Raw genomic sequence first — 12,812 nt, forward strand, 5'->3', positions numbered from 1 at the left:
TTTCTAGATAGGAGCTTGAAATTTTTACGCTAGGGTTCTCTGATACGTTGAATTTGATGGTGTGATTCTCGTTAAGATTCTATGACTTTTAGGGGGTGTTTCCCTATTTTCCGAAGTAAGGCAAATTTTCTCAGGTTCATAAGTTTTGACAACAAATACTAAATTTGATGAAACCAATATATTTAAAATCAGCATAAAAATTCGATACCTCCATCAAGTCGTCCTCGGTGCTAAAAAAGCAATAAAATCTAAACTTTTGAAATGAATTGAAAAGAGGAGAAAATATACTCCTTTTTTATTGCATCCTTTCCTTTCTTGGTTTCATAGGTCATACATAGCTATTGTGGTCTTAGAATGTATTTACGTCAAGCTTTTGGGAAGAATCATTACCATATCAGTAATAATAAGAACTATGTAAATAAGTTTTTATTATAGTTTCAAAAACAAAAGTGAATTCTGACCGTCTTAATCTTATCGACAGGCAAGTACGCAGAAATTTTTTTTCGGGGAGGTGGGGCAAAACCTTCGAAACAGCAGATATAAAGTGGCACTTTTTTAATGCAAAATACACGTAAATCGGAAAATACAAATTAGCTTTAATCTGTAGTACTGTAGCGGATGGTGGGGGGGGGGAGAAGACTGAAGCCTCAGAAGTACGTTTTAGGCTCAGGTTATGTTCATAGCGATTTAGAACCAGTGATTAATCTAAATTTTAGGGTTAACAGTGCAATATGGATGCTGTGGGGGGTAGTTCTTTTATTGCAAAAACGTAAGATTTTAATGAAAAATGATAGTTTCCAAAATTGATCAATTAAAAGCTGTACTTTCTCCTGAAAGGGGGGGGGGGAGATAAAAGCCCTAATATCAAGGATAATTCTATTTTACTGTGGAAAGCAAACTCTCTTTACGAAGAAAATAACAGCACAATTGCTAATTACTTCAAAGAGAGTAAAATGTTAGACAGAAAATGGGTTTATAATTGGGCAGTGACTTGACCGGATAATGGCATGCTGTAAAATCCCCCAAAAAAGGCTTTACACATGCATCTAGATTATTAATTAATGTCCTACTTTTCCCAGAAATCCCAAGAAACCAAGGGGAAATTAAACATTTCACAAAGTTTCAGGGGGCGAAGCCCCCCCCCCCCCCCTGCGTACGTGCCAGCCTCTTGAATATATCCAAGCAGTTGGGTGGTAAATATAAAATTAAAGTTTACGTTAAAAATTTAATGAGATGGATGTGCCGGTTTTTATTGCATAACAAATCAAATCTTGGTGTAATGTTTGAAACTGCTGGACGTAAGACCTCTTCAACATTTTATCGCCGAAAGATATTGGGATTTAATGTGTGTTAAAGCTGAGAAAGTAACTACACATAAATATGTGGTGTTGAATGGCCGAAGTACATTTAACGCCATATCGGTGATTGTGGGAAATTCAGTTCAAGTTTTGATCCAGAAGTCAGTCAAGGCCTTTTTTTAAATTGTAGTTTTAAATTTGTGACACACGAAAGCTCAGCAGATTCCTCTTGAGCTTTAAGTTGCAGATGATCAATCTCACTTAAGCCAATCCAAAACTGCTTTTGAATCCAAACTATTTTTTGTAAATCAATATTTAACATAAAATATGTCCGGAACTGTATTTCTAGCACTTTTAAGTGATCTGCAATAGTTTTGGCAATAAAAGTTTTATGATGAATTTTCTCAAATATAAAATTGTCGACACTGGAAAATATTTCGAACGAATTTTTTTCGACCCTACTTTTCCAAATGCTGATCTTTTTAATAAAACTTCAATTTTATCGCTTTGAAGTAAATATATCGCAATTTTTTCCTTGAAGAGACAAGTTAAGATCGTTTAACTTTGCAAAAATATCTGACAAATAACACAGCTTGGACAGCTTAGACAAGTCATTTTGAAAAAAAAAACCTGCAAATTCACATTTTCGTTCAGTTAAAAATATTTGGATCTCGTCCTTTAATAACAATAATCTTTTAAAACTTTGACCTCTTGACAACCATCTTACTTCTGCATGTAATAACAAAGTTGTGTAGTTGGAATCCGTATCCTTACAGAGATTTGAAAATAAGTGACTGTTAAGGGCTCTTCATAAAATTTATTACTTTAACAGCATCCTGAAGCACATCGCTCAATTCTGGTGCGATCAATCAATTAAGAAGCACCCAAAGGATTTTTACATGCCGGGACTTCATTCACAATCATACAATCGCTAAATAAAAAATGCCACGAAATGTTTATATAGTTTCTTCGAAATAACACTTATAAATTTTGTTGATAATATTTATCAGGATTATTTCGGTTTTAAGAGATTTACAAAAATAAATCTACGTTTTTTATAAATTTCTATAACATCTTCTGATTCATAGTACATTTGTACAAGATATTATAATGATCGGAATAGAAATGCTGGTATAAACAGTCTTTCCGAACCAGAAGATTTTATGATATATTTATCTACGATGATTGTTATTTTTCTTTATAACAATAATTTTACAAGTCAAAAAACATTTTTTGTTAAATTGTATTTTTATCACTCACGATCCCATAATTTTGCTACGCGACCCCAAATGGGGTTGCGACCCATAGATTAAGAAGCCCTGACATAAATAATAAATATAATAAGAATATAAATAAGCTGAAAGAACGTGATGAAAGATATATATATATTTTCTTTTTTAATGTACAGTCCCAAATTAACTAATATGGTCTGTTTCAGTAGTTATATACAAAGATTAAGCATAGCATTTGTACATTTTATTAGAAACTAGTTAGAAGGGATGAGAAATTCTTAGGGCTCACACCAAAAAAAGTAGAGACACTCTGGGAGGGTATACTCCTCTTGATAGTGCTGGCAAGTTGTTGCATGGTAATTCTAATGAATATTGTGCGGTTAAACTAAAGAGCATATGCAACTTTTCCTATTTTCTATTCTGGTGATGTTTCTAAAGTCTTGACTTAAAGTAGGAAAAGAATTTTAGCAAGACTGGTTTTCCTTATCCATGAGTTGAAGATGACTACATATTTACGACAATCCTAGTCCTGATTTCGTGCAAAAACATGTTTATCCCTGATTGGATTAAAATGTAAAAAACAAGTTTTTTTTTTTAGCTGAAAGTAAGGAGCGACATTAAAACTTAAAACGAACAGAAATTACTTCGTATATGAAAGGGGCTGCTTCCTCATCAATGTCTCACTCTTTACGATAAAGTTTGACTCTTTCTCTCGAATCTATTTTTTAAAACACTAAAAAGAGGGGTATTTCCCCCTATTTTCTAAAATAAGGCAAATTCCCTCAGGTTCGTAACTTTTGATGGGTAAGACTGAACTTGATTAAACTTATATATTTAAAATCAGCATTAAAATGCAATTCTTTTGATGTAGCTATTGGTGTCAAAATTCCATTTTTTAGAGTTTTGGTTACTAGTGAGCCGGGTCGCTCCTTACTGCAGTTCGCTACCACGAACTGTTTGATACGAAGACGAGTTCAGTGTCTGCTCATAACACACTCGGTGCAAAAGAACCGGCTTCACTGATTTTTTGTCACCTCTGTCAGCGCACCAACGATTCGTCTCTCGCAACTATAGTCTGACGTCACCTTCATGCACCCACTTTGCTCGCTACGGCTAGCAACTAGGGTATCATGCCCTTGCACGTTCGTTGTGATGACTTCCCATTTTTTTTTTAGTTTACACATTTTCTTATGCCATATTTATTTCATCGTCAAATCTTTAGTTATCCATTTAGTTCTTTCTATTGAATTTGCTGCTAAGATTATTGAAACTAGGAACATAAGAAATTAATACGCAAGAACTATGGAACCTAATTTTGAAGCCTATTGTGACCTACCAGTTGCTCTTCCCCCAAGGAGCTGGAATGCAGTTGAAAGTAGATCCAAAGATACAACAAAAATGTACAGGTTCGCTAAGAGTCCAATGGTTTTCAGTATTCCTATGACTACTCGCTTGACTTTATCCTTGGTTGAAAGCTCTAAAAATAAAATTATGTTGAGCAGAAAATATTGTTAAAACCTCTTGACAGGTGATTTGACTAACTACTGATGACTAACTATGAGTAACTTTCTTAACACTGATTTGACTGACTGATGTGACAATTCGTTTGATAACTGATTTGACTAACTGACTAAATATGCCTTCTGTGAAAATAAATGTTTTTAACTACGTAAAACTTGCGAATATACATCATTCTTCGCTGTCCTGTGCATATAAATAGATTGTCAGGTTTACCGACTCTTGAACATGCAACACATAATTGTCCATGGGAAAAACAATCCGTATTCAGATCTATACCGCATTTTTCTAATGATTACCCTTGAGCTTTGCTGATGGTGATTGCTAATCGAACATTCCCTGTGTCCCCGTCGTCATTTATATATCCCCCCTGTGCCCCTGGCGTCCCTGTTGTAGTTGTCCCTGTGTCCCGGTCCCAGTCTGTAAAAACATTTGTGTTTCCGTTTTTTCTTTTCTTAGTTTTTTTCTTTTTTAGTTTTTTTTAGTTTCTTCTTTTTATTAATTTGTTTTCTTTTTTAGTTTTTTCTTCTTATTTAGTTATTTTTTTAGTTTTTTCTTTTTTCAGTTTTTTGTTTTTTTAGTTTTTTCTTTTTTTAGTTTTTTCTTTTTTTTTGTTTTTTCTTTTTTAGTTTTTCTTTTTTTTAGTTTTGTAGCTTTCGTAGTTTTTTTAGTTTTTTTTTCTTTTTAGTTTTTTACCTTTTTTATTTTTCATCTCTATTTTTTTCGTTTTAGGTTTTTTCTTTTTTTAGTTTTTTTTTCTTTTATAATTTTCGTTTTTTAGTGTTTTTCTTTTATAGTTTTTTTTTCTTATTTTATTCTTTTTTAGTTTTCTCTTTTTTTAGTTTTCCCTTTTTTATTTTTTTTTATTTTTTAGTTTTTTCTTTCATTTTCTTCTTTATTTTTCAGATGTCATATGCAAACCCTCAAACATACAAAAAACAAACATGCTTTAATTTTTTTTTCTTTTTAGTTTTTATTTTTTGGTTTTGTAGCTTTTTTTAGTTTTAGTTTAGCTTTTTTCCTTTTTAGTTTTTACCCTTTTTAATTTTTTTTCTTTTTTGTTTTTTTTTTTCTTTTTAGGTTTTTCTTTTTTTAGTTTTTCTTTTTTTAATTTTGTTTTTGTTTTTTGGTTTTTTTCTTTTTTTCTTTTTTTTTCTTTTTTAGTTTTTCTTTTTTTAGTTTATAGCTGGTTTAGTTTTTCAGCTTTTTTTAGTTTTAACCTTTTTTTTTCTTTTTTATTTTTTTTTATATTTAGGTTTTTTCTTTTTTTATTTTTTTTTGTAGTTTTTATTTTTTTATTTTTTTGTCTTTTATTTTTTTTTTAGTTTTTCTCTTTTTTTCTTTTTTGGTTTTTTCTTCTTTTTTCTTTTTTAGTTTTTTCTTTCGTTTTCTTCTTTGTTTTTAGACGTCATATGCAAACCCTCAAACATACAAAGAAACAAATATGTTTTAATTTTTTTCTTTTTCAGTTTTTCTTTTTTTAGCTTTGTAGCTTTTTTAGTTTTTTTTTAGCTTTTTTTGTTTTTAGTTTTTTACCTTTTTTTAAAAATTTTTTCTTCTTTTGGTTTTTTCTTTTTAGGTTTACATTTTTTTAGTTTTTCTTTTTTTATTTTTTTATTTATTTACAACTTATTTGTATATATATATATATATATATATATATATATATATATATATATATATATATATATATATATATATATATATCTATATATATAAAAATAAGTTGTCTGTCTGTGGATCAGGTGACGTCATGTTTTTGTGTCGGCTGACGTCATGAAACTAGTTGTCAGGTGGCGTCATGTTTCTGTGTCGGCTGACGTCATGAAATTAGTTGTCGTCATTTTTGCTTTGACGGTTACGTCATTCAAGTTATATAAGACATATGTTCACGTAGAAATCTATTAATGTTTAAGTTTACAATGACTGATGAAGATACTCAAAGAGTCTATGCCAAAAAACTTGCTGCTGATAGAGAAAGTCAGCAAAGAAAGCGTGCCGAGGAACTACCAGAGCAACGCGAAAGCAGACTTGCTGCTAAAAGAGAATGTGCAAAAAGAAGGCGTGCCGAGGAATTACAAGAACAGCAAGAAATCAGGCTTGCTGCTGATAGAGAAAGTAAGAAAAGAAAGCGTGCCGAGGAATCACAAGAACAGCAAGAAATCAGGCTTGCTGCTGATAGAGAAAGTAAGAAAAGAAAGCGTGCCGAGGAATCAGAGCAACCTGAAAGTTATCGCCTGGCATTCAGGTACAACCCAGTCGATGATTATAGCTTGAGTAGATGTGTTCAAATCGGGACAATGTCTAAAATTTGTCCCTATTGCAAGGCCTTGAAATTCAATGGTGAAACAATGGGAATGTGTTGCGCCTCAGGAAAAGTTAAACTTCCTCTATTGGCTGCACCACCAGAGCCATTGAAGACTTTCTTTACTGGAACTACGTCGGAATCTAAGCGTTTTTTGTCAAAAATCAGACAATACAACTCATGTTTCCAAATGACGTCGTTTGGAGCCCAAATCGAAAATCCAGATCAATTTATGTCTACTTTCAAAGTAAAAGGGCAAATTTATCATAAAGCAGGGTCCCTTCTACCATTCTCAGGCGAGAATCATAAATTTTTACAATTGTACTTCATCAGTGATAGAAATTCTGAATTGAATGCACGTTGCGAAATTTCTCCCAACGTTGAAAGGACAATCGTTTCCCAATTGCAACATCTTTTCCACGAAAATAATAATTTAGTGCGTCTGTTCAAAACAGCCATCGATTTGATGCCTACTGATACGCATAAAATTGTTATTTCCGCTGACAAAACGCCTCCTGGCCAACATGTGCGTAGATACAATGCTCCGACTATCGACGAAGTGGCAATCGTTATGGTCGGTGATCAGTTTTTACCTCGAGATATTATTCTTCATAAGCAAAACGCTCAGTTGTTAAGAATTGCTGAAACTCATCGATGCTACGATGCCCTACAATATCCTATCATTTTTTGGGATGGAGCCGACGGCTATCACTTTAATATTAAATTGATGAATCCAGCCACTAACAAAGAAATGAATAAGAAATGCAGTGCAATGCATTATTATTCCTATAGACTAATGATTCGGCAGGATGAAGAAAATTATATTTTAAAATGCCGTGAATTGTTTCACCAATTCGTCGTGGATATGTATGCTAAAATTGAATCAGAACGTTTGCTATATATCCGCCTGAATCAGACCAAGCTCCGCTCTGAACAATACATTCATTTGCGAGATGCAGTTATAAATGACGGTAATACCACAAACGTTGGAAGATTAACAATTTTACCTTCGTCATATGCTGGCAGTCCCCGTCATATGCATGAATATGCTCAAGATGCTATTGCGTATGTTCGTCTCTATGGTCGTCCAGATTTATTTATTACATTTACATGTAATCAATCTTGGGACGAGATACTGCAGCTTTTACTTCAAGGACAATCGGTGGTTCATAGGCATGACATTAGGGCACGTGTCTTCCGGCGAAAGTTGAAATCACTGATAAACTACCTTGTAAAACATGAAGTGTTTGGGTCAGTGCGATGCTGGATGTACTCAGTGGAATGGCAAAAACGAGGTTTGCCACACACACATATACTAATCTGGCTACATAAAAAAATTACTTCGAACGAAATTGATGATGTGATTTCCGCTGAAATACCTGATAAAAATGTCGATAAGGGGTTACATGATATTATTGTAAAAAATATGATACATGGACCTTGCGGTGCACTGAACGAAAATTCACCATGCATGGCCAAAGGAAGGTGCACAAAGCAATATCCTCGACTTTTAGTACCCAAAACAATTACTGGCAATGATGGTTACCCACAATATAGAAGAAGATCTACTGAAGATGGCAGTAAAACAGCAATAATAAAGAAGCGTAACGGTACCACCATCGAAGTAGATAACCAGTGGGTTGTTCCATATTCCCCATTATTATCAAAAACATTTAATGCACACATAAACGTTGAATACTGTAACTCCGTAAAGGCAATCAAATACATATGTAAATACGTCAACAAAGGCAGTGACATGGCAGTTTTTGGCTTGCAGTCCGAAATCAAAGATTTCGATGAAATCGTAGAATATCAGGCTGGAAGATACATAAGCAGTAATGAAGCTGTTTGGCGAATTCTTTCATTTCCGATACATGAACGTAGTCCAGCTGTTGTTCACTTAGCGGTACATTTACAGAATGGTCAACGTGTTTATTTCACGGAAACCAACGTGCAACAAATAGTCCTGAATCCACCGGATACAACAGTAACAGCTTTTTTTTCTCTTTGCAAAAATGATTCTTTTGCAAAAAAACTGCTGTATACTGAAGTGCCTTCGTATTACACGTGGAATACTAAAAATAAAGGATTTGAACGTCGAAAACAGGGTAAGTCAATCGACGGCCAACCTACCATCTTCAAAGATACCACGATAGGAAGACTCTACACCGTTCACCCCAATCAATATGAATGCTTCTTTCTACGCCTGCTTTTGTTGAATGTACCCGGTCCGACATCCTTTGAGTATTTGAGGACTGTAAATGGTACTATACATGACACTTACCGTAGTGCATGCCAAGCTCTGAATTTATTGGAGAATGACCAACACTGGGATAACTGCATCAATGACGCGTGCGAAACGTCAACCCCAAGTCAAATTCGTGCATTGTTTGGCATCATTTTAACAACTTGCTCTCCATCAGCTCCTACAGAGTTATGGGAAAAATATAAGTCAAAAATGTCCGAAGATATACTTCATCGAAAATAGTTAGAGACGTCAGATATTACTTTTGATTTTACATCAGAAATTTATAAGTACACTTTAGTTGTTATAGAAGATTTGTGCGTAAGTATGGCAAACAAACCTCTTCAGGATTTGGGAATGCCTTCACCTAACCGTATCGCTGCTGTTTCGACATGTGTTGAATTGGATCGTGAACAAAGTTACAGTACGAGTGATCTATTGTCGTATGTACAAAATAACATTTCCAAGTTAACGTCGGAACAAAAAGACATTTATGATACGATAATGCATTGTGTCGATAACAACGTTGGAGAAATTTTCTTTTTGGATGCGCCAGGAGGTACTGGTAAAACGTTTGTGATAAAACTGATTCTGGCATCAATTCGATCAAAAAATGATATAGCGTTGGCAATTGCGTCGTCCGGAATAGCCGCAACATTGCTGCCTGGTGGAAGAACTGCTCATTCCGCTTTGAAATTGCCTCTGAACTTGCATTCTACAGAAACTCCCACGTGCAATATTTCCAAATCATCTGGGATGGGTAAAGTATTGCAGCAATGCAAACTTATTATTTGGGATGAGTGCACAATGGCACACAAAAAATCGCTCGAGGCTCTGGATCAATGCTTGAAAGATTTGCGAGGGAACTCAAAACCCTTTGGCAGCACCTTAATATTGCTTGCGGGAGATTTCAGGCAAACATTACCTATAATACCTAGATCAACTCCTGCAGACGAAATGAATGCTTGCCTGAAAAATTCTAATTTATGGGCACACGTAAAAACATTAAAATTAACTAAAAATATGCGTGTCCGATTGCAAAACGATGACTCTGGTCAAACATTTTCAGATCAATTGCTGGCAATGGGAAACGGAAAGCTCCCAGTAGACTCAATTTCAGGACGTATACAACTACCTGCTGATTTCTGTAATTTAGTGACGTCCAAAAATGAATTGATTGAAAAAGTATTTCCGAATATTCTAAAAAATTATAAAAATAATAAATGGCTAAGTGAAAGAGCGATTCTCGCACCCAAAAATATAGACGTCCATGAAATCAACAATATTGTTTTGACCAAGATTCAAGACCAGGCAGTCCTTTACAAGTCAGTCGACACAGTTTTGGAACCAAATGAAGCGGTTAATTATCCATCTGAATTTTTAAATTCCATAGATCTTTCAGGGTTTCCACCACACGTGCTACAACTAAAAATAGGCGTACCAATAATACTTTTAAGAAATATAAACCCACCAAAGCTTTGCAATGGCACTCGACTTGCCGTAAAAAAAACAATGGAAAACCTAATAGAGGCCACAATCTTGACAGGGCCTTTTGAGGGTGAGGCTGTTCTTATTCCTCGCATTCCCATGATTCCAACGGATCTGCCTTTTCAATTTAAAAGATTGCAATTCCCAATTCGATTAGCATTTGCAATCACCATTAACAAAGCTCAAGGTCAATCATTAGAAAAATGTGTTATTGATCTTAATACTGATTGTTTTTCCCATGGACAATTGTACGTTGCATGTTCGAGGGTCGGTAAACCTGACAATCTATTTATATGCAGCGACAATTGGACAGCGAAGAATGTTGTATATTCGCAAGTTTTACGCAGTTAATTTGTATTTTGGAACCAAATGAAGCGGTTAATTATCCATCTGAATTTTAAAATTCCATAGATCCTTCAGGGTTTCCACCACACGTGCTACAACTAAAAATAGGCGTACCAATAATACTTTTAAGAAATATCAAACCACCAAAGCTTTGCAATGGCACGCGACTTGCCGTAAAAAATACAATGGAAAACCTAATAGAGGCCACAATCTTGACAGGGCCTTATGAGGGTGAGGCTGTTCTTATTCCTCGCATTCCCATGATTCCAACGGATCTGCTTTTTCAATTTAAAAGATTGCAATTCCAATTCGATTAGCATTTGCAACCACCATCAACAAAGCTCAAGGGCAATCACTAGAAAAATGCGGTATAGATCTTAATACAGATTGCTTTACCAATGTACAATTGTATGTTGCATCTTTGAGGGTCGGTAAACCTGACAATCTATTTATACGCACAGACAATGGGACAGCGAAGACTGTTGTATATTCACAAGTTTTACGTAGTTAATTTGTATTGTATCTATCTATCTATCTATCTAATAATATATAAACGAGTTGTGTGCATGCATGTTTGTTTGTTTGTAAAAAGAGCGTTTGCATATGACGTCATTATTAGTACATACGGCTTTGTATATGGACAGACAATGGGAAAGCCAAGAATGTTGTATATTCGCAATTTTTACGTAGTTTGAAACACATATATAAATCTATCTATATTCACAGGTGGGACACAACTACAATGGCGCGTAACTAATATGGCGCGTAACGACTTACGCGTGCGGGGGGGCTTGGGGGGTGCGCGAAGCTCCCCAACAGCTAGTATATATATATATATATATATATATATATATATATATATATATATATATATATATATATATATATATATATATATATATATATATATATATACTAGCTGTTGGGGTGGCGCTTCGCGCCACCCCAACACCTAGTTGGTGGGGGTGCTTCGCGCCCCCCCCAAGCCCCCCCGCGCGCGTAAGTCGTTACGCGCCATAATAGTTACGCGCCATTGGAGTTGCGTCCCTATGTCCCACCTGTGAATATAGATAGATATATATATATATATATATATATATATATATATATATATATATATGTATATATATATATATATATATATATATATATATATATATATATATATATATATATATATATATATATATATATATATATATATATATATATATATATATATATATATGGTTTTAACTACGTAAAACTTGCGAATATACAACATTCTTTGCTGTCCCATTGTCTTTGCATATAAATAGATTGTCAGGTTTACCGACTCTTGAACATGCAACATATAATGGTCCATGGGAAAACAATCTGTATTCAGATCTATACCTCATGATTCTAATGATTGCCCTTGAGCTTTGTTGATGGTGATTGCTAATCGACCATTCCCTGTCCCGGTGTCCCGGTCGTCATTTACATCCCCCTGTTTCCCCCGGTGTCCCCGTTGTAGTTGTGTCCCTGTGTCCCGGTCGTCATTTATATTCCCTGTGTCCCGGTCGTCATTTGTATCCCGGTGTCCCGGTCTGTATATACATTCGTTTTTTAGTTTTGTTTTTCTCCTTTATTTTTTTCCTTTTTTTTTCTTTTTTAGCTCATTTAGATTTTTAGATTTTTTAGTTTTTTTATTAGTTTTTAGTTTTTTTTTCTTTTTAGTTTTTTTGTCCCGGTCGTCATTTATATCCCCCTGTTTCCCCCGGTGTCCCCGTTGTAGTTGTGTCCCTGTGTCCCGGTCGTCATTTATATTCCCTGTGTCCCGGTCGTCATTTGTATCCCGGTGTACCGGTCTGTATATACATTCGTTTTTTAGTTTTGTTTTTCTCCTTTATTTTTTTCCTTTTTTTTTCTTTTTTAGTTTATTTAGATTTTTAGATTTTTTAGTTTTTTTATTAGTTTTTAGTTTTTTTTTCTTTTTAGTTTTTTTGTAGTTTTTACCTTCTTTTTAGTTTTGTTAATTTTTTTTTTACTTATGTCCTGGTCGTCATTTATACTCCCTGTGTCCCGGTGCTTTGTTGATTGCTAATCGAACATTCCTTTTGTCCTGGTCGCTTTCTCTTTGAGTGTCGTCATTTATTTTTTTCTTTTTTAGTAATTTAGTTTTTACCTTTTTTAGTTTTTTTTAGTTTTTTAGATGAAAATTTTTTTTAGTTTTTTCCTTTTTTTCTTTTTAGTTTTTTATTGGTTTTTACCTTTATGTTAGCTTATTTTTCAGTTTTTTCCTTTTTTTTTAGTTTTTTCCTTTTTTTTTAGTTTTTTTTTATTTTTTATTTTTTTTAGTTTTTTACCTTTTTTTAGTTTTTTTAGTTTTTTTAGTTTTTTTTAGTTTTTTAGCTTTTTTT

At 33.9% G+C, this 12,812-nt stretch overlaps 1 protein-coding gene across 1 annotated transcript in view; it reads right to left on the bottom strand.

The window, feature by feature from the left end:
* The window catches only part of LOC136038380 (sodium-dependent phosphate transport protein 2B-like), a 92,666-nt gene that overhangs the window by 64,830 nt on the left and 15,024 nt on the right, over positions 1-12,812 (bottom strand). Inside the window, 1 exon segment of the mRNA XM_065721449.1 lies at positions 3,867-4,007. Within this exon segment, the coding sequence (XP_065577521.1) occupies positions 3,867-4,007 (141 nt within the window).

This window comes from Artemia franciscana, chromosome 18, assembly GCF_032884065.1.
Source record: "Artemia franciscana chromosome 18, ASM3288406v1, whole genome shotgun sequence".
In the NCBI taxonomy this organism is placed as follows: domain Eukaryota; kingdom Metazoa; phylum Arthropoda; class Branchiopoda; order Anostraca; family Artemiidae; genus Artemia; species Artemia franciscana.